Genomic DNA, 23,674 nt, shown 5'->3' with positions numbered 1-23,674 from the left:
ATAAATACGAAAGTGTTTATTTGTTGGTTTGTCAGTTTATTGATTTGTGTGGCATTCCGAACCAGTGGGACATGCATCCGACTATTTGAAAGTACTTGTAAAAGTTTATCTAAATAAAAAAGATTTTTATTTTATTTATTTATTCGTCCATATCTAGTCTCAACGGAAAAACGAATTGAAGTGATTTTTTTGCATGATTTTACATAGTTAAAAATCACCTGGAGAGTAACATAGGCTATACTTTTCACCCCAAAAAATCATACGGAATTTTTAAAACCTAAACCCACGTGGACGAAGTCGTGGGCATCAAGTAGTTAAAATAAAAACTAACTAATTAAATTATAGTTTTAATTGATTGAACATTACAAGCACCTGAACCACCGGGTCCGCTAGGTCCGTTGGGACCACCTGGTCCATATGGTCCATTCGGTCCACCGGGACCACTGGGTCCGCTTCCTGAAACGACAGTTAAAATAATTAAATTTTAAAAGTTAAATGTACACGATATATAAAATCGATCTGACGGATGTTACATCCAAAAAAGTGGGCAACTTTAATTTTTTTGCTATTGTATCGAGTGCGATGTCAAATCAAAGAGAAAAAAAATGCTGAGTGCATAGCTGTTAATGTAAATACTTATAGTGTATTATTAATATATACCAAGCGATAGAAACTCAATTTTGCTATACTATTTCAGCGTTTATTAAGACGATCGTAGTCGGATGTATTGCAAACGTAGACTGAATAAATAATTTTCAAGTGAACGTTATTTTTGTAATGAAAATATAGTTCAGGTTCAATACCTTATTGTTAATTTGTGTAGGTTAGTATTCAATTTTTGGAATATTTAATGCAGTTTATACTTTCCATAGATCAAATTCCTGAATCTCTATTAGTTTAACTTTTTGTCTCAGTGACCGCTTTCTAATAACACACCGTAAGTACAATGTCCACAATATACAAACCTTGTCCAGGGTAGTAACTGCCGGGAGGGCCTCCTGGTCCACCGGGGCCACCAGGGCCACCGGGTCCACCAGGGCCGCCAGGAGTTCCAGGTGTGCCAGGATAACCGCCTGCAATTCATTTAATAAGCTATTTAAAACAATCTGACTATAAAATATCTTAAGGACGTATCAACCTGTCTTAGTATTTCATAGTAGATTAAGAAAGAAAGAAAGAAAGAAAGAAAACTAGTTTATTCATCTTATGCCTAAGGTACAAACAAACTTGAAATTAATGGTTAGTAGATAGAGTGCAGCTGGACACTGTAAAATCGTTGGCACTACCCATATTAGAAATACGAGAAAGTGTTTGTTTGTTAGTTTATTGATACGGCCTTCAATCACGTCGTAACGGAACAACAGATTGATGTGATTTTTTGCTTGGTTATACATAGTTACAGACATGGAGGCTACTTTTCATCCCGAAAAACACACAGGATTTTTAAAACCTAAATCCACGCAGACGAAGTCGTGGGCATTAGCTAGTTAAAATTATTAAACTAACTAATTAAATTATATTTTAATTGACTGAACATTATAAGTACCTGAACCACCGGGTCCGCTAGGTCCGTTGGGACCACCTGGTCCATATGGTCCATTTGATCCACCGGGTCCACTGGGTCCGCTTCCTGAAGTGACAGTAAAAATAATATTATAAAAGTTGCAAATACACGATATTACGAAAAAATATCGGCGGTAGTAAGCCAGCGATGCGTTGAAGATGATGAGACATAAATATTTCATACTTAAATCAAGCACAAATAAAGCGCCGTCACCTACCATTAAAACTCTTGATGAAATTAGTATTTTTTAAGTGAACATATTTTTTTTTAAATGAAATAGTTCGGGTTCAATACTTTAAAAAAAAAAGTATATTAGCCATGTTAAATGACTAATATTCCCCTCTCCTCTCCAACTAAGCGTCAGGCTTGTGCTAGGAGTAGGTACGACAATAGTGCAACGGGCGGGGTTTGAACCGTCGACCTTTCGGTTTTCAGTCCACTCCTTTACCGGTTGAGCTATTGAGGCTCAATTTAACTTAATTGTTAATTTGTGTAGGTAAGTAAGCATCAGATTTTTGAAATCTTTAATGCATTATACTTTCCATATATCAAATTCCTGAATATCTAATACATAGTTTAACTTTTTGTCCCAGTGACCGTTCCCAAATAACACACCGTATAATGTCCATAATGTACAAACCTTGTCCAGGGTAGTAACTACCGGGAGGGCCTCCTGGGCCACTGGGGCCACCAGGTCCACCAGGGCGGCCAGGACTACCAGGAGTTCCGGGAGTGCCAGGAGTTCCAGACGTGCCAGGATAACCGCCTACAATTAATTTGATATGCTATTTAAAACAATCTGACTATAAACTTTCTATTAGACGTATCAATCTGTCTTAGTATTTCATTTCATAGTAGAATAAAATCGTTGTCACTACCCATATTATAAATACGAAAGTGTTTATTTGTTGGTTTGTCAGTTTATTGATTTGTGTGGCATTCCGAACCAGTGGGACATGCATCCGACTATTCGAAAGTACTTGTAAAAGTTTATCTAAATAAAAAAGATTTTTATTTTATTTATTTATTTGTCCTTAAGGCTATCTAGTCTCAACGGAAAAACGAATTGAAGTGATTTTATTGCATGATTTTACATAGTTAAAAATCACCTGGAGAGTAACATAGGCTATACTTTTCACCCCAAAAAATCATACGGAATTTTTAAAACCTAAACCCACGTGGACAAAGTCGTGGGCATCAAGTAGTTAAAATAAAAACTAACTAATTAAATTATTGTTTTAATTGATTGAACATTACAAGTACCTGAACCACCCGGTCCGCTAGGTCCGTTGGGACCACCTGGTCCATATGGTCCATTCGGTCCACCGGGACCACTGGGTCCGCTTCCTGAAACGACAGTTAAAATAATTAAATTGTAAAAGTTAAATGTACTCGATATATAAAATCGATCTGACGGATGTTACATCCAAAAAAGTGGGCAACTTTATTTTTTTTGCTATTGTATCGAGTGCGATGTCAAATCAAAGAGAAAAAAAATGCTGAGTTCATAGCTGTTAATGTAAATACTTATAGTGTATTATTAAGATATACCAAGCGACAGAAACTCAATTTTGCTATACTATTTCAGCGTTTATTAAGACGATCGTAGTCGGATGTATTGCAAACGTAGACTGAATAAATAATTTTCAAGTGAACGTTATTTTTGTAATGAAAATATAGTTCAGGTTCAATACCTTATTGTTAATTTGTGTAGGTTAGTATTCAATTTTTGGAATATTTAATGCAGTTTATACTTTCCATAGATCAAATTCCTGAATCTCTATTAGTTTAACTTTTTGTCTCAGTGACTGCTTTCTAATAACACACCGTAAGTACAATATCCACAATATACAAACCTTGTCCAGGGTAGTAACTGCCGGGAGGGCCTCCTGGTCCACCGGGGCCACCAGGGCCACCGGGTCCACCAGGGCCGCCAGGAGTTCCAGGTGTGCCAGGATAACCGCCTGCAATTCATTTAATAAGCTATTTAAAACAATCTGACTATAAAATATCTTATGGACGTATCAACCTGTCTTAGTATTTCATAGTAGATTAAGAAAGAAAGAAAGAAAACTAGTTTATTCATCTTATGCCTAAGGTACAAACAAACTTGAAATTAATGGTTAGTAGATAGAGTACAGCTGGACACTGTAAAATCGTTGGCACTACCCATATTAGAAATACGAGAAAGTGTTTGTTTGTTAGTTTATTGATACGGCCTTCAATCACGTCGTAACTGAACAACAGATTGATGTGATTTTTTGCTTGGTTATACATAGTTACAGACATGGAGGCTACTTTTCATCCCGAAAAACACACAGGATTTTTAAAACCTAAATCCACGCAGACGAAGTCGTGGGCATTAGCTAGTTAAAATTAAACTAACTAATTAAATTATATTTTAATTGACTGAACATTATAAGTACCTGAACCACCGGGTCCGCTAGGTCCGTTGGGACCACCTGGTCCATATGGTCCATTTGATCCACCGGGTCCACTGGGTCCGCTTCCTGAAGTGACAGTAAAAATAATATTATAAAAGTTGCAAATACACGATATTACGAAAAAATATCGGCGGTAGTAAGCCAGCGATGCGTTGAAGATGATGAGACATAAATATTTCATACTTAAATCAAGCACAAATAAAGCGCCGTCACCTACCATTAAAACTCTTGATGAAATTAGTATTTTTTAAGTGAACATATTTTTTTTAAATGAAATAGTTCGGGTTCAATACTTAAAAAAAAAGTATATTAGCCATGTTAAATGACTAATATTCCCCTCTCCTCTCCAACTAAGCGTCAGGCTTGTGCTAGGAGTAGGTACGACAATAGTGCAACGGGCGGGGTTTGAACCGTCGACCTTTCGGTTTTCAGTCCACTCCTTTACCGGTTGAGCTATTGAGGCTCAATTTAACTTAATTGTTAATTTGTGTAGGTAAGTAAGCATTAGATTTTTGAAATCTTTAATGCATTATACTTTCCATATATCAAATTCCTGAATCTCTAATACATAGTTTAACTTTTTGTCCTAGTGACCGTTCCCAAATAACACACCGTATAATGTCCATAATGTACAAACCTTGTCCAGGGTAGTAACTACCAGGAGGGCCTCCTGGGCCACCGGGGCCACCAGGTCCACCAGGGCGGCTTGGACTACCAGGAGTGCCAGACGTGCCAGGATAACCGCCTACAATTAATTTAATATGCTATTTAAAACAATCTGACTATAAAATGTCTATTACACGTATCAATCTGTCTTAGTATTTCATAGTAGAATAAAATCGTTGTCACTACCCATATTATAAATACGAAAGTGTTTATTTGTTGGTTTGTCCGACTATTCGAAAGTACTTGTAAAAGTTTATCTAAATAAAAAAGATTTTTATTTTATTTATTTATTTGTCCTTAAGGCTATCTGGTCTCAACGGAACAACGAATTGAAGTGATTTTTTTTGCATGATTTCACATTGTTAAAAATCCCCTGGAGAGTAACATAGGCAATACTTATCACCCCAAAAAATCACACGGGATTTTTAAAACCTAAACCCACGTGGACGAAGTCGTGGGCATCAAGTAGTTAAAATAAAAACCAACTAATTAAATTATAGTTTTAATTGATTGAACATTACAAGTACCTGAACCACCAGGTCCGCTAGGTCCGTTGGGACCACCTGGTCCATATGGTCCATTCGGTCCACCGGGAACACTGGGTCCGCTTCCTGAATCGACAGTAAAAATAATTAAATTGTAAAAGTTAAATGTTCTCGATATTACGAATTAAAAACAGCATAACCTACTTAGAGTAAAACTACGAATTCTGCGTGACAGGTCAAGATGGCTATCGTGGTGGAGAAGCCCCGAACACGCACACCCGCCCAGCCCGGTGCGGAATAGCACGGGTGACGTGGGGGTGTGGGTGTGCATACCCCGATTGTTATCTCAACTTGTCGCGTACTGTACATACAGGGCGTAAGTAGAACGCTGGCAAGACTGGTGATAGTACTGATGATTATTGATAAGATACCATAAAAACGCGATTTTGTTCAAAGATCTGTATTTTTTACCAGACTACGGCAAAGCCAAAAGGAATTGTAATGATTTTGTATGTATATGTATGGATGTATGTATGTTCCACTGTAGCAGCTAAACTACTGGACCTAGAATTGATTCGTTGTTATCGTCCAGGTGACATAGGCTACATTTTATACGAATAAAATCGATCTGACGGATGTTACATCCAAAAAAGTGGGCAACTTTAATTTTTTTTGCTATTGTATCGAGTGCGATGTCAAATCAAAGAGAAAAAAATTGCTGAGTTCATAGCTGTTAATGTAAATACTTATAGTGTATAATTAAGATATACCAAGCGCAAGAAACTCAATTTTGCTATACTATTTCAGCGTTTATTAAGACGATCGTAGTCGGATGTATTGCAAACGTAGACTGAATAAATAATTTTCAAATGAATGTAATTTTTGTAATGAAATAGTTCGGGTTCAATACCTTATTGTTAATTTGTGTAGGTTAGTATTAGATTTTTGAAATATTTAATGCAGTTTATACTTTCCATAGATCAAATTCCTGAATCTCTAATAGTTTAACTTTTTGTCTCAGTGACCGCTTTCAAATAACACACCGTAAGTACAATGTCCACAATATACAAACCTTGCCCAGGGTAGTAACTGCCTGGAGGGCCTCCTGGTCCACCGGGGCCACCAGGGCCACCGGGTCCACCAGGGCCACCAGGAGTTCCAGGTGTGCCAGGATAACCGCCTGCAATTCATTTAATAAGCTATTTAAGACAATCTGACTATAAAATATCTTATGGACGTATCAATCTGTCTTAGTATTTCATAGTGGAGTACAGCTGGACACTGTAAAATCATTGGCACTACCCATATTAGAAATACGAGAAACTGTTTATTTCTTAGTTTATTGATACGGCCTTCAATCACGTCGTAACTGAACAACAGATTGATGTGATTTTTTGCTTGGTTATACATAGTTACAGACATGGAGGCCACTTTTCATCCCGAAAAACACACAGGATTTTTAAAACCTAAATCCACGCAGACGAAGTCGTGGGCTTAGCTAGTTAAAATTAAACTAGCTAATTAAATTATATTTTAATTGACTGAACATTATAATTACCTGAACCACCGGGTCCGCTAGGTCCGTTGGGACCACCTGGTCCATATGGTCCATTTGATCCACCGGGTCCACTGGGTCCGCTTCCTGAAGTGACAGTAAAAAGAATATTATAAAAGTTGATAATACACGATATTACGGAAAAATATCGGCGGTAGTAAGCCAGCGATGGGTTGAAGATGATGAGACATAAATATTTCATACTTACATCAAGCACAAATCAAGCGCCGTCACCTTCCATTAAAATTCTTGATGAAATTAATATTTTTATCTTAGTTAATTTAATATTAGTATTGCAAATAAAACATCTGACTGACATCTGGCACTTGACGTCAACGGACGTTGCGTACTCACGTCTGTGCCTACGTGCCGCGGGGTCAATACCACAGGGTCAATGCCACGTCATGGGGCATTGACCCCGAGTTTTGCATGCTATACATTGCAGATTTGAAAATAGTAAATCACTAAAGCTACAAGTTTAAGTGGTTATTACTGTGCTGTAGAATTGTATTTAGGTACGTAGTATAATAATATCCGTAAGTTTTTGCTAACGTTCTAAATTACACCTTAGATATTTTGAAAAAATTGGACGAAACTTACGTAATTAATTATTTATCGGTATAGGAGCTAAAACATCGTATTGGAGTTTTACTTTTGTCTGTCTTTCTGTCTGTTCGCGCTTCGTGCTGAAACTACTAAACCGATTTGAATTAAATTCGACATATTTTTAGTTGATACTCTGGATTAACATGTAGGATATTTTTTTATCGTGAAAAACAATATGGATGATGAAAAAGAAATACGTACCGCCAGGGTACTGTCCACCACTTGGGCCACCTGGCCCTCCTGGTCCACCTGGTCCACCAGGGGTACCAGGAGTACCTGGGCTGCCAGGATATCCTGGTGAACCTGGAGTGCCAGGGCTTCCAGGCGTGCCCGCAGTTCCTGGGTAATTACCACCTTGGCCTAGTAACAAAAATGTAAATAATTGTCAATTATTATCATATCATATCGTCATAGACTCCACAATAGCAATTCTAGACAACAGGATATTTATCATTAAGTGATAAATAACTTAATACTAGGTACGTAGGTACTTTTCATGTCTTTATTTTTTCTATTTTTTGGTCCCGTACCACAAAAGAAAAAAAGGAACCCTTTAAGGATCACTTCGTTGTCTGTTTGTATATGGTGCCCAAGACCCGTCAAGAAACGAAACCCTTAAAACGATAACAAACACATACCGGGGTATATTACACCGGGGCTTGGGTTGCTGGTTTGGCCGGTGCTGTCGGGCGGCGGACGGGGCTGTGTCGGCGGCTTCGGCTTCGGTTTCGGAGGAGGAATCGGAGGAATACCGCCGGGGGTTCGACCACAGCCCTTAGGCAGGTACAGCTGGTTCCACGGTACTATCTGGCCTGGTTCCGGACTTGGGGTTACTGCACTAAAAAAAAATCTTATAAAAAAATATTTCTCTTTTTAACAATAATATTTATAAAAAGAGTACCCGGCTGAGTTTGTTGTGGACGAGGATTCCAAACGCGCCCAGGTCTGACCTAGGCGCATTTGGAATCCTCGTTTACGTAATTAATTGTCACCCACTAAGTACCTATATAATAATTCTGACAATCAAATATTTTTTTACAAAAAGAATAAAAACCGACTTCAATACCTAACCGTGTTTGTACACTAAAAATAAAAAAATAATTAAATTTTTTACCAAATATATTTTGTATACAAGAGCTAATTCTATAATAATATTTTTCCGGTTTCTAGCGCGGCATCGTACCGGAACGTTAAATCGCTTGGCGGCATGGCTTTGCCGGTAGGGTGGCTAGCCACCGCCGGAGCCTCCCAACAGGCCAGACCAGAAACATTTCAGAAATTATAAATTTCCAAATCTCTACTATCGTTCGAAAAAGATCTGAGACTTTCAAGCAATGTCGAAATTTGGTACAGCGATAGCTTACATCCCGGGGAAGGACATAGGCTACTTTTTATCCCGGAAAATCAAAGAGTTCCCACGGGATTTTCAAAAACCTAAATCCACGCAGACAAAGTCGCGGGCATCAGCTAGTATATTATAGTTGCGCTATAGGTTTCTAGGTGGACGGACGACAACAGACGATGTCGCAGGGAGCCGCTAGATTGAGGCGGCCGTCGCAAGACCGTGGCGTGTGTGGAAGATATTCTACAAGATACCTATGTCCAGCAGAGACCGTCTATCGGTTGATGATTATGATGATGATGATGATGAAATTTCCAAAACGCCCCTGCCGGGAATCGAACCCGGGATCTCCACTTATACTACTACAGCGCTCACCACTGCGCCAGGGAGGTCGTCAAGGGCGAAGCAATTGAAGAACAGTAAATTAGGTGGAATGGTACATTTATACATCATCATCATCATCATGAGCAACCCATTGCCGGCTCACTACAGACCACGGGTCTCCTCTCAGAGTGAGAAGGGTATTGGCCATAGTCTACCACGCTGGCCAAATGCGGATTGGCAGACTTTACACACCTTTGAGAACATTATGGAATCTATGCTATCGTAGCTATCGTATTTATACATACTTTTCATCATATACATGATTGGGATCTTCCGGAAAGACTTCGACAGACTTCTCGGGCTCCACCACTCTGTATCCGTGGCTGTCGGCGACGTAGTGCGTCACGCGCAGGTAGTTGTCCGGGTCGACGTAACCGTAGCAACCGTACGTGACGCCGTCCGGCCCTCGGTTCTCGTGGTGAAACTGGCCGTTGGGACCGACATCGTAACCAAATCCATACGCATCTAGGAAATTTTATTTAATTAGGATACTAGTTAGCCCTTGACTGCGATCTCACCTGGTGGTAAGATGATGCAGTCTAAGATGGAAGCGGGCTAACCTGGTAGGGGTATGGCAGTTTTTAGATACACCCCTTTGGTTTCTACACGGCATCGTACCGGGACGCTAAATCGCGTAGCCTAAGCCTCCCACCAGACCTGACCAGAAATTTAGAAATTGTAAAATTCCAAACCCCTGCCGGGAATCGAACCCGGTACCTCCGGCTATTAAGACCACATCGCTTACCACTGCGCCACGGAGGTCGTCGAATGGTGTATAAATAAATAAATAAAAATATTTTTTATTCAATTAAACTTTTACAAATATTTTACGTTTAAAAGTATATTACGTTCTGGAAGGTTCCTGAGCTACGTAGTAGCCTCGCAGTGGCGTGCATAGGATTTAAAGCCAGGGTAAGCAGTACGTAGGTACCTATGTACTTACTGGCAAGTCATAAAAGAAAATGAGCTTGAGTTATTTCAACTAGGATAACTATAACTTGGGTAAGCAGTGCTTTTATGCCCCTATGAACTGCACGTCACTAGCAGTAGGTAAGCACAGAATAGTCAATTAACGTGCAGTCTCAAATCTTTCAAGAATTTTGAAACAAAATCTACACACAGATAAAGCACACGCACGAACTACAATGCGTCCTATGGTCCGAACTAACAATGGCAATACCATAATAAACTTATCTTCTAACTGTTATCTGTCGCTTGAAAATTACTCAAAACTGTTCGCATGGAAAATAGTATGCTTAGTTAGTTATATATAATCTCTTCTTCTTTGTCGTATCACTCTTGGCAGAGCGGTCGTGGTCATCACGAAGCAACGTCTTTGAGGGCAGATGTTATATGCCTCACGAGCATTCGCCATTTCTCCCTGCTGGCTGACAGCCTGGTACACTCGTGCAAAGGACCGCCCACAGCAGACTTAATTTGGTCGGTCCATCGCATGGGTGACCTTCCTCGCCCTCTGGTGCCCTCCACCTTGCCCTGCACGACAAGACGCTCAATCGAGTCACTCTCACGCCGGGAGACGTGTCCGAAGAATTTTAATATGCGACTCTGTACTATCGACGAAAGTCGTTTTTTAATGCCGAGTTCTTGGAGTATAGAGATGTTGGTTCGAAATTCGGTCCATGAGACTCCTAGCATTCGCCTCCAGCACCACATCTCCAGAGCATCAATCTTCTTCTTCGCGACCAGTCGCAAAGTCCACGTCTCCGCAGCGTATAAAAATATGGGGAAAACAAGTGTTTGAACGAGCTGGATCTTCGTAGCTTTTGTAATGTTCCTGTTCTTCCATATTTTCTTCAGCTTGTCCATCGCAGTTCTTGCTATCGCCATACGTCGTTTTACTTCTTCTACGCAACCTCCATTGTTCGAAATTAAAGCACCAAGATATATGTAGGATTGGACGACCTCGCAGTTCGCAATCTGAGTGACTTCGGGCGAGTTATTGTTGGCTCGGTCTACAATCATCATCTTAGTTTTACTGCGGTTTATCTTTAATCCGAACTCTAGGCTCACGCGCTCCATTTTGAGAAGTAGTTCCTCCATATGACGAGCACTGGTTGCAAACAGGGTGGTATCGTCAGCGTAGCGCAGATTTGATAGCTTGTAGCCACCAATAGCAACACCGTCTGTCCAGTCTTCAAGAGTAATGCGCATTATGAGTTCGGTGTAAGCATTAAACAAAAGCGGTGATATTATGCATCCTTGGCGAACACCTGCACTGGGATGGAAGTCTTTTGACAAAACATCATCCGTCCGCACCGATGCAGTCCCATCTTCGTAAAGGCGTCTGAGAAGATGAACTAAGTGTTGCGGTGTACCCATGTCCAGCAAAACATTCCACAGTTTCGGCCATTTCACAGAGTCAAACGCCTTGGAGAAGTCAACAAAGCAAATATATGTTGGTTTGTTGAACTCTCGTGCCTTCTCTATAACCTGGCGAACAATAAGGATTTGCTCACGTGTACCCTTTCCCTTAACGAAACCGGCTTGTTCTAGTGCTATCTCCTTGGACAGAAAGGTCTTCAGTCGCTCATTCAGAATGTGTAACAAGATTTTGCTAGCGTGTGATATAAGTGCAATAAGGCGGTAATTGCTACACTTCTTAGTTGAACCCTTTTTATGTAAAGGAATGAAAACCGTATGAGTCCAATCTGTTGGCCATGTTCCCGAATGCCATATCTTGTTGCAGATGATGTGGAAGATATTGACACCTATATCGCCTAAAGCCCTTAGTGTTTCAATCGGGATTGCATCTCTACCGGTAGCTTTCCGATTTTTGATATGCACAATGGCTGCTCTAACTTCAGACTTCAGTATATCTGGCTCTAGGTCTTCATGTCCGGGCTCGGTATTGGGAAAGTTTTTCGACTGGTAGTCCTGGAACAGGGACTGGCAATAACTCTTCCAAACTTCAGTTATGTGATCTAGCTCAGTAACCACTATACCATCACTGTTTTCAATGGCCCAGGTCTTTGAAGTGAGTGATTTTGTGATGGATCGAATTTTATGGTAGAGATCCCTGGACTCGTGCCTGTTAGCGTGCGCATCGATTTCTTCGCAGATTTTGCAAAGGTAGGCGTTATGATCTCGCCTGCATCCTGCTTGAATTTGCGCTGACAGTTTGTTCAAGTCACTAACTGCTGCCCTAATAATATATTATAACTAAGTCTCAGTTCTACAAAATCTATTGTAATTATATTAAATATACATTTAATCATAATATAATATTATATCTAGCTAAGATTTTTCACATTCCTAGTTTGGACGCATTTGGAATTTAGCGGGAAATGCGTGCTAACGAATTACTATTTCAGATTTTTGATTACATACAGTGTAAAATTAGCGTTGTACGATTTAATTGTTATTGTTAAAAATACGTAAATTAATTGTTGAATAACGGTCAGTAGTATCTTTTGCTTACTAGTGTCATAATTGGTTTCATAATATTGTGTCTTCTCGCTGTCTTCGATGTCGACTACGGTCTCTTTGGTGTTGTCGCCATAGTTGTTGGTGTAAGCTCGCGCTTCCCGCGCCTCTTTCTGAATTAATTTGCGTGTCGCGGCGGCATCCTCTTTAGCATGTGCTAATACTAGCAATGCCTGAAACAAGAAAAGAAACTATGGTTAATTTAGTTTGTACATAATAAATTGTTTAATCATAAATTGTTATTGGGGTTCCAAGGTTCTGGAATGGTGACAGGGTGGACGGTTGACCACAGACGAGTCACAGGGAGCAACTGGATTCAGGCGGCGCAAGACCGTGGCGTGTGGAAGTCCCTACAAGAGTCCAGCAGTAGACGTCTATCGGTTGATGATGATGATGATGATGATGATGACATTGTTTAAAGTTTAGTTTAGTGTAAGTATTATATTAGTTAGTCTCAGATCTATTTTCAGACAGAAGTTACGTTCATAAGTCACTTCTGCTGAAAATAAACCCCAATCAGATCAGCTATTTTGAGCTTACTTCAATCGCGCGTAAAATTACACGCATAATTTTTTTATCACGTCATGTACTTAGTGAGTAAAGTATAAGTATAGAGCTTTTTATCTATTGCAGTTATTTTTATAAAGCGTAGGTAAGTAGGTATGTTGAAATTCGACAAATTTAAAACGAGGCCGATTGATGTCTCTCTAAAATAAGAATTATTACTTCGTACGTCCATGTGTCTCTCACTGCTCACATAAAGCTGCCTCGGTTTAATTCTAAAGTCTGAGCAAAGTTAAAAGATCTCAGCCTAATGATCATTTACAGCCATTTACAACACAATACCTACTAAGTATTATTTGGGCATTCATAAAAATATGATGTCCCAAGCAGCTGAAAAAGGCTCCATTGAAACGAAAAGGTAGGAAAATATGCCATTGACACGATTTTTTTTGAGTAAATCACGATATACCTACCGAATAAAAAGGTTATTCCCATGGTATCCATGGTAAGTTATTCTAATTCCGATATAACTTCTCAAAATTAAGTACTGACTGGTACTTTGAACCACCATTATGGTGGGCATGTTGGCATACACAGGTATGATTATCAAATAAAATCGATCGTTGAATACAAATAGCCTATTATAATTTTGGAACAGCGTGTTTGCTTATAATATAAACGTATTATTCTACAATTCCCATGGCATAACTTTAAGAGCATACATAATAACTAATGTACTTACCTATCTATTAAGTATTACATAGTTTCCCTACCTACTTCTATGCTAGAAAAATTACAATGCTCTACGAGAAAGCCGTAGAAAATAGAAATTTTACCTAATGTAGGTACAAATCACAGTTTATAAGTATTATATTTTCAAAGATGCATTCCCTAGGCTGGCTTTTCATCAAGGATGAAGATAAGGAATTGGGCATAATATGTTGTAACCCGATAGGATTACTACATTTTTATTTAGTCATATTGAAACCTTTTGCGCCAGGGGTATCCTACTGATAGATATGAAGAACATATCCTAGTTAGCCTATTGGAGGGTTTCATACACATCCCTCACTACCATCTTCGCTCTGCCGGTGGAATGGCAACCTTATATTGGAAGATCATTTTACTCGTTACTATAGAAATGTTAAACAAATGCACTCTGGTTCTCTGATTATTTCAATAATATTCTTGTGTCGACTTTAGAACTTAGAAATAACATTAAGAAATACATTTATCAAGTTATGTGTAATGGAGTATTTTGCTGAACGAATTAGTGGCACTAAGTAGGTATGTCGTTACAAAGGTGTTAAAAATAGAGAAGCACTCAGCACTTGCAACATCACAGATTATTCATAGAAAGTTATTATATCCTCCGTCTCCAAAACTTTTAATCATATCTTCATTAAAAAAGATATTTCAAGAATGTACAAACTTTTAACTCAATTGGATGATGATTAAACGAATGCATAGATAACGAACAGACAGACCCAACTTCAAATTGGGTTTGGATGAATAATTGAATATTGGCATGATACGCAAACATGTTAACACACAAATGATTGATACACATTACCAGAATAAGTATTAAGGAATACCTCGTATACCCACCCAAGTAAGTATAATATCAAGTTTGTAAAAAACTTATTCTCTGAAGTCTGTAATAACTTTATAAGAAAAGTCTTATTAGAGAAGATGTGATATGTAGGCTGATTTATGGAAGAAACTTCTTATTTCGCACGTGTCGGTAAATTACCCAATTAGGTAGATCTAGGCGTAAAATTTGCAAGTTCGTAAACATTGCCTCCCCCTTGAGAAGTTTGGGGAACACGTGCAGCTTCATTAAACTTCAAGCAAAACAGATAGAAGGGGAAGATAATAATATAAAGTTTAGGATGTTATTGCTTTGGTTACTTGGAATTGCTTCTATTTGCAATTGATAACAATTTCATTTGGGTTGTGTTATGTGTGCCAAAAATCTAAAATTCAAAATCCATTTGCTTTCCAAATTTCCAAAAAATGTATCTATCTTATGTGATTGAATACAATCATTATAATTTTTTATTGGTCATGCTCCATTTTTTATTCTGATCCCGTAAGGTGGCACACAATTTTTTTGTTTACAAAGCTTGCGTTCCACTTTTATTTGCGCGAATTTGACAAAAACGGATTACTTTAGTAAATTTCGGTCAGGTCGATCACGAAGAACAGTTTGCTCCATACAAAGGACCCTTTTAAAAGTCCATACACGCACGGTTTATATTTTAGCAATGTCCATGGTGTCCGTGACCGTAACCTCGGCGCTCGCCAGCCAATCCGCCGCGTTGTATTTCAGGCTCACGTACAAGATAACCATCAAGAAAAATAGTTTTTGATCAGCCAAGCAAACGTGTAAGCACTTCAAAAAAGGCGTTTGCAATATTAAGAAGGAGATAACATTTCTAGAACATTTTGCAATTTAACTTTGACATGAATTTTATATAGGTAACATAGACGATAGGTAAATAGGTAGGTATAGTAAATATCTTTATTATCCACACAAACTCACTTAAATGTTATAAAGAAGAAAGATTTCTTTGTTTGTTATCGATAGATAAGCTCTGAAATTATTGAACCGATTTTAATAATTCTTGCAGCTAAGCAGACTTTATAAGAAATAACGGTGCTAGCTTTTCACGGCCCATTCAAACGTCAAAATCGGTTGAACGGATGGGCCATGAAAAGCTAGCAGACAGACAGACAGACAGACACACTTACTTACTTATAATATTAGTATGGATGGATAATACTTACGCTGGAAAAGGTGTGCCATACAAAATGGTATATAGATAAGTAGTTATTTTTTGTGCCGATTCGAAGTGCCCTAACGAGCGTACTGGAAATTAAAATTGAGACACTTCGTAGTTCGTGTGAAATGGTCTTCAAAAGGTTCATCACACTAACATTTAGAGAAATATATTTATAATATATATTTGAGGACCAGAGATTTCTAATAAGTTTTTCTGTATATTATAAATAAACAACTATTTTCTGTTTATTTTTATTTAAGACTCAGTACCTAGTGTAGGAGAGATAAAGGAGGGTAATGAAAAATGATCAATATTCATTCATTATTATCTTTCATAAATAATTATAATTCGCATAACTATAGTTTTAAATATTTTCGAATTTGCCCCAAAAGTGATCCTCATATTGAAAATTTATTTATTTACTTTACATGCCCGTGCTTGGGTCACAGAAAGGCGTTATTACCTATTGGTATTAAATTTCAACTTTGATGCAAATGATTCCAAGCAAATTGACTGAGACAGACGGACAGACAAACAGACAGGCAGTCTGACAGATATAGACATACACAATACATGAGTGACCCTATAAGTGTTTCGTTTTTTGTTCGGACGTACGGAACCTCAAAGTTATCAAATTATTCGGCTATCTTTCAACAATATCTGTATATTATGATAATTGTATCTGAATATTATGTGTGATTTTATTACTAACATAAAATTATATCCGTGAAGATTCGGTTGAATTATATTAATCATATCGTTGTTATGGACGAAGAGACCAGACCTTTGTTATTTTGTAAAACCTGAAAGTTTCTCTGCGTATATTGCCCCCAACACAGGGAGGAACAATCAGCGACTATGAAGTTTGGGTCATGGTGGCTTTGGGAGATAACAGGTACCAAATAAAAGGTGTAAAAAATCTTACGTCAAAGTATTAAAAAAATAGACTTTATACTTTGACGTAAGATTTTTTACACCTTTATTGCCTGTTATCTCCCAAAGTCACCATGATCGAAACTTTATAGTCGCGGATCGCTCCTCCCTGTGCTGGGGACGCAGAAAAACTTTTAGCTTTTATAAAATAACGAATTTCTTGAACACGCTGGCTCTCTCCCTATTATTATTGTCGCTTATTGGCCACAGCCGCAACTAGACCAGACCAGAGCCAACCTAGGACCTCCTTCCTACTTGTAAGACCACAGTGTTCACTACTAAGCTACGCTTGAAAGGTTGTAAAGTTTAATTTGCAATAGTAAAATCAGCCCGAAATCAAACATTATATTATTAAGTACCCACCTATAATAGTAGGTATAAAACGATTATTATTAGATACAGCTGTACAAAGTAATGTACATACTTAGAAAAATTCAAACCTGTTATACGAAATATTAAAAATTGAATTAGCAGGTATAAGCAGGTAGGTACATAGATTATAGGTAGGTACTCACGTATTTAGTCGATTTAAGCCCGACTAGTTTTGAACCCATCCGGGGTCCTTTTTCATAGGGACTCAGCCCGCTACATGTCGCGGCTGAGACTATAATGGAAATCACTCATGATAGTTTAAACGCTGAATTAATAGTTCCCATAGGTACTTCCATTTTATATGTTATTGCTATCCCTTAATAGGCATTTATGCGTGAAATTTAATTTGATTTTGGCAATGATATCCACTTTGTTTGTAAAGAAATGGGCACAAATAATTGGTAGGTAATTGCTAAAACTTAAATAAATCCTACCATTCACTTGAACGCAAACAATCTTTTTGATGATTTTAATGTACCTTGTAAAAAGTTGATATTTCGTTTTTTTACGACTAGAGTCACCATGACCATCCTGCAGCACTACAACCATATTTTGTGAGCCCTGGCCTCCTCCACAGTCTTTTTCCATTTATTACAGTCCTTCGTTTGCCTTCTCGAGCTTGTGTATTTATTCATTCTCTTCAGGTCTTCTTCTTTATCCAACGCTGTTTTGGCCTGCCATTTGGCCTTTCCTGCTGAGGCGTTCACCTGTTCATAACTTACGACTTACTAGTAGAGTACACTAACAAAATAACGCATAAACTTAGTTTTCATATTAATATACTTTTAATCAATGTAGTTCGTAAAACCGATAGACGTTGGGGTCTCGAGGTGCTGGAATGGCCACCTCGCACCGGAAGACGCAGCGTTGGAAGACCCTCTACTAGGTGGACGGACGACATCAGACGAGTCGAAGGGAGCCGCTGGATTCAGGCGGCGCAAGACCGTGGCGTGTGGAAGTACCTACAAGAGACCTATGCCCAGCTGTGGACGTCTATCGGTTGATGATGATGATGATGAACCAATGTAACAGTCGATATAAAAATATGTAGGAACCTACTCTGGTCAATGAAACTTTTTATATGTGTTGTAATTATTATTGATTGACACATGGATCAAGACCATTAATGATCATGGAGACCATAACTAGGTCTGGAATTATACCTACCATTAAAATAATACTTATTATCAGGGATGCCCTTGTGTATTGCCATTTAACATTTACCTGTTGTCTAACCTCAGAAGTATTTGTTAAATTGTTACAATAGCACATCTTCGCGCGAAGTCAAAGGTGATTTTGTACCGTTTGAAATATTAAAGACATCACCATATTAATATAAGTAGTAAGTTTTCTATGTTAATATTTTTTTGTTCTATGTATTGATGTATATTTTAAACCCAAATAAATGATAATAATAGATCTAATGAGGTTATAAAACTATATTATTATTATTAGCATTCTTTGGAGATTTATTTATCAGTAACGCCCTTGCCTCGTTACAGATATTTTTAGCGCACTTCAAATAATAATAATAATAATAAAAAATACATTTAAAAAACAAAAACTGAGAATTACAGGGATAGATCAGCGATGTGGGTGGATGAGGAAGGCGAAGTATAGTGTGGTAACTCGGTCTCCAAAAGCTCTCTGTCCAGCGGTGGACGTATACAGGCTGGTGGATGGATGGATATGTCCGTCTACAGAATGCAAGCTTTGTGAAAAACTCAAACTCAAAGCATTTATTTTTGATTGTCAATTTCTAAGATAATAATGTACTTAATGGTGGATAATTTATTACGTAAACCTAAAATTAAAGCTACGAGGGTTCAAAACGCGCCCTGGTATGAGAAGAAGCCCACAAGATACTCAGCCGGGTATTTTTTTACTATCACCCTTTCACAATGTAACTTTATTCGAACTAACAAACCTGCATCTCATTATTGCAAGCTTTCTTAATCCTTTATATTGTGATAGAAGTTTTCAACGAGTTTATGTTTTATAAAAACTTTGAACTTGTTGAGAGACATCTCCAAGATTTCTAGAAGCTTTTTTTTATAAAAACGTAGGTTCACAATTGCCAAGGATGAATTGCTGAGGTTAATAAGCCTGGACGCGAGCATTCCTACATACACGTTTATTTTTATTTCTAGTGTTTACATTATGACGCTCACTTTTTTATTTATTGATGTTTTTATGCACATAGATACTAAAGTTAGAAAAACACATTGGTTATCCACTGTTATCATTTTAACATCTTTTCAAATTTTGTCAAGATCGGTTCAGAAGCGTGAAAAGGTAACAGACAAACAGATACACTTTCGTATTTATAATGTTCGTTTGGAATTTCGGATGAGACATGCTCATAAAAACTAATTAAGTGATGCCTATAAACTGATTAAGTTTTTCTGTTAATAATTCTGTGTAAAACATAAATAAGTACTTAGACAAAAACAACTATCAAACCGAAGAAGGCATTTAGAATGGTATCTACCTAGTAATAAAATCAAGGCCATTAAAAACATTTAGGCGTTGTAGATATACGATAATCAAATAGTTAAATTCTGTTCCGCAAAAACTATTTATTGGACCTTCAGAAGATTAGCTAGTTTCGTCATCAATTCTATTATTGGTTATTTGAGTTAGAGGTCGACAAAAACGGCATTTTAACACCCCGTAGCTAACTACATTAAACTAGCGGCACGCTATGATGGCCGGTTTGACGTTTGTCCGCTCATGAAGTTCCGTATTAATTGATAACGACTTTGAAGGAAATAATTGTATTACTTTATTGACGATAGTGATGTGCAGAGATTCATAAATTTTATCGAATGTAGTTTTAGGTTTAGGACTCAAAATTTATTTATTAAATTGATTTCTTAAATGTATACAAGTGTAGAAAAATCAGTTTGCACCATTTAAGGGGTGAATGTACTTGTGAATATGAACAATTTTCACTATGTGGACAAACCTCTGAAATCGCAAAAAAATATCAATAAATTTTTAAAAATGGAATCTAATACGATCGTCACATAGGATCGCTGGCTAGCACAACTACTACCTCCGGCAAACTCGCGTCAATGCTCAATGCAAAACAAAGCAGTTTCGAATTGACGTTGCTTCGAAAAGTATAAACTGTCAGTGCAATGCGATTGTGATATAGTTTTGACCTGGCTTTGGATTTCAAATATTGATACTGCATTACTGTTGACCCTTGCTCGTTAATTTGGACTCTGTTCAAGCCCTTTGTTGTGGATTTCGTCGATATGACCGAACGTACGCAGAGAACTGTTCTAAATAGTCAGACACGTGAGTTCCTAATACGCCTTCGTAACTATTTCGATCGTGAAGCTCAAAATGGAGGGCCAATTTTACCTATAACGTCAGTGGTTGAACGCGTAGCTGATGCGCTTAATATTGGACAACGAACTGTTAGACGGATAACTAAAAAAAAATATGGCGAGACTGGCACAGAAGAAAATAAACTTCACACACCAAAAAAGAGAAAACGAGCAAAACCAGTCGTAGGCATCGATAGCTTTGATGCCGATGCTATCCGAAGACATGTTTACGGCTACTATTTACAGAAGGAGTATCCAACAAGAAAAAAGTTGGTGCATTCACTGAAGGAAGCTGGATTATTCTTCGGTGGGGAAAGTTCTTTAACGAAGATTTTGAAGACCATTGGATTTCGATACAAAAAATGTAACAAACGCAAAATATTGATGGAAAGATTTGATATAGCGATGGCAAGGTATACTTTTTTACGGCAAGTGAAAGAAATCAAAAATTGGCAAAATGTTGTGTTCTTGGATGAAACATGGCTTAATGCTAACCATACTGTAGGCCGTTCTTGGAACGATGACACAGCAGCATCTACTTCCAAAGTTCCTGTAGGAAAAGGATCGCGACTTATAATTTGTCACGCCGGAACCATCAACGGGTTTGTCGAAGGTTCTCTCATGGCTTTTGCGTCAAAAACCACTGGAGACTATCATGAAGACATGAATGGAGAAAAGTTTACTGAATGGTTTACCTCAATGTTGTGTAGCCTCCCTGAACCATCTATTATAATTATGGACAACGCCCCATACCACTCGATGCAAATTGACAAGCCACCTGCCCAATCCCAAAAGAAAGCTGATATCGTCGCATGGCTTCGTAAAAATGGCGTAGATGCAAACATGAATATGTTAAAAGCGGAATTAGTACGTCTTTTAAAAGAAAACAAACCAACCAAGATCCGATACGTCATTGACGAAATAGCATTAGAACATGGGCACAGAGTTATACGGTTACCGCCTTACCATTGTGAGTATAATGCGATTGAGTTGGTGTGGGCTCAAATTAAGGGATATGCTGCAAGACACAATACAGAACCCCCATTTACCACAAAAAAAATGCTAAAATTATTAGAAGAAGCTTGTGAACATGTGACTAAAGGAGACTGGGAAAAGGTTGTGAATAGAACTGTTAAATTAATAAGGGAAGATTATGAAAGAGATGTGAAAATAGATAATATTATAGAAAACGAACATATAATTATTAATGTATGTGATGATAGCAGTGACGACAGTGAAAATAGTAGTATGGACGAATCTGATTAATTATGGCCTTTTGTGGCACCTTTTTCGGTATCTTTTGTATTCATATGTTTCTTGTGTGCATATAAAGTATGTATATTCATTTTCGTTCAAATATTCAGTTCGTTCAAATAAATTAAATAAACATATACATTTTTGTTTTATTAAACCTATTTAATCAGGTACAAAAACAAAACTTAATTGTTTTTTGTTCGAGAATAAATTGACATTCCACATCACTATTGTAATGTGTCAAACCGGCCATCATAGCGTGCCGCTAGTGTAATGTGCCTGTTAGTTGTTTACAGGCTTGACTTAAATTCAAGTAATGCATTAGAATCAACTTTTCACGCCTTCTAAGTATATCTTCTCTGTTGTTTTGTATTGAAATATTGAACGGAATCAATTTGCTGGTGCGTTGGTAACTTAGGTAGGTATAGTGTCCAGTTTCTGAAACACCCGAAAGGTTTAGACGTCGAACAACAAAAGTGGAAAATGCCAAAAGACGTTAAACGGTAAGAACCATCGATGTATAAAGAACGGCCTATGAGTAATGCCATATTCGTGAAAGCCAAATCGATATGATAATACATATTTAAATAAAAAATTAAAAAAAAAACCGAAGTGAAACTATGAAATAATAAGCGTCCCTTAAAATTTAAGAGGGAAGGGCCTCTTTTCTCTTAAATTTAAGAGAACCTTACAATTCATGGAATCTTAATATTTAAAAACACCTAGCTTAAATTACGAAAGGGCACCTATCTCCAAATATTTCAATATTTGCAATTTTTTGGCGTTGTACCTGTCTTAATGCTGTTAGAGTTTCAACCTTTAATAATTAATATCACTGACCAAAAAACTTCACCAAGGACTTTATAACCTAAAGATCGTAAATCTACTCAACCGGGAATGACCTGAACTGTACAAGTGATCCTCAAAAAACTTTTATGAATATGTCTCTTGAACTTTTGACTGACACATTTGGCATTGCGAAATAATGTAACTACACGCTTTTACTAAGCTTTTAAGAATATTATGCTTAAAATATCTCGTTTTAACAAGTTATTCGTCGTAAAAACTTTTGTAAGCTCACTTAAAACATTAGTTAAAGTTAAAACAACATAAAGTTAAAACATTTTTGAGACGACTGACTATAATATTATCATCTTTCAAGATAAAAATCTTTATGTGCATTAAGCTGTCTGGTGTTAGCGAGCTTATTCTTTTGTGCAAACCTTTTAACATTTACTTTATTGCAGTTATGACAAAGCCTTTGTTTTTTCATCTATCAAAGTCAGTTTCCAGTTTTCAGTTTTGAACTACCTAATAAAGCAGTAAAAACCTATCGAATTAAGAATACATTACACGAAGAATTAAGATTACACGTTAATCTTAAGCCCGCTTATTAAAGCCGTTAAAATTAGATTTATTACACGATTTCCTTTGTTTATTGTGACATTTTCTCTGAATATAATTTTTTTGGTAAAGTTTGCAACTTAATTCAAATCAACTAAGGGATTAGTATGTAGGTAGGTATAGTAGGTAGGTATGTAATAAAGGTAGTAGGTAGGTATGTAATAAACGCAAATAAACTACCTAGGTGTTTCACTCTTAATTTAATCTTAAAATACATACAGGTCAAACAAATAACCCTTCGCCGCAGTCGGGTCAAAGACATATTTATTTCTTACAAAATTCCCATTTCAATTCATAATAGTCTAGATGATGCTCGCGATGTCGTCCGCATGGATTTAGGGGTTTAAAAATCTCCTGGGAACTCTTTGAATTTCTGGGATAAAAAGTGGCTCATTTCCATCTCCGGGATGCAAGCTATCTCTGTATTATAGTAAGGCCATTACGAACGTGAGAATGGGGTCATAAATCATTACGATTAAGGGTTGTGAGAATGCCGCAGAAGTTGTTATCGATAAAGGGATGCTATTCGGATGCAGGTAGTAGAAGTAGACGTAGGTAAAAAGTATGGGCGCTTTTTATAACTATTATCGTCT

At 37.5% G+C, this 23,674-nt stretch overlaps 1 protein-coding gene across 6 annotated transcripts in view; it reads right to left on the bottom strand.

Moving 5' to 3' along the window:
- Positions 1-23,674, bottom strand: part of LOC117982537 (collagen alpha-2(IV) chain-like) — a 60,904-nt gene that overhangs the window by 18,890 nt on the left and 18,340 nt on the right. The window contains exons 2-16 of one of the 6 annotated variants that reach the window (XM_069498874.1): positions 12,486-12,663; positions 9,292-9,511; positions 7,959-8,158; positions 7,522-7,680; positions 6,718-6,801; positions 6,232-6,339; positions 5,202-5,285; positions 4,646-4,753; positions 3,991-4,074; positions 3,421-3,528; positions 2,828-2,911; positions 2,205-2,330; positions 1,547-1,630; positions 966-1,073; positions 373-456 (exon numbers count right to left, since the gene is read on the bottom strand). In XM_069498874.1, coding sequence (XP_069354975.1) covers positions 373-456; positions 966-1,073; positions 1,547-1,630; positions 2,205-2,330; positions 2,828-2,911; positions 3,421-3,528; positions 3,991-4,074; positions 4,646-4,753; positions 5,202-5,285; positions 6,232-6,339; positions 6,718-6,801; positions 7,522-7,680; positions 7,959-8,158; positions 9,292-9,511; positions 12,486-12,663 — 1,819 coding nt within the window. Of the gene's footprint in view, positions 1-372; positions 457-965; positions 1,074-1,546; positions 1,631-2,204; positions 2,331-2,827; positions 2,912-3,420; positions 3,529-3,990; positions 4,075-4,645; positions 4,754-5,201; positions 5,286-6,231; positions 6,340-6,717; positions 6,802-7,521; positions 7,681-7,958; positions 8,159-9,291; positions 9,512-12,485; positions 12,664-23,674 lie in introns of those variants that run through there. The other 5 variants (XM_069498875.1, XM_069498876.1, XM_069498877.1 and 2 more) reach the window with 5 other exon arrangements.

Source organism: Maniola hyperantus, chromosome 5 (assembly GCF_902806685.2).
Source record: "Maniola hyperantus chromosome 5, iAphHyp1.2, whole genome shotgun sequence".
Lineage (NCBI taxonomy): Eukaryota > Metazoa > Arthropoda > Insecta > Lepidoptera > Nymphalidae > Maniola > Maniola hyperantus.
The sequence above is the reverse complement of the archived record's forward strand: the minus strand, read 5'-3'. Positions and strand labels throughout refer to the sequence as shown.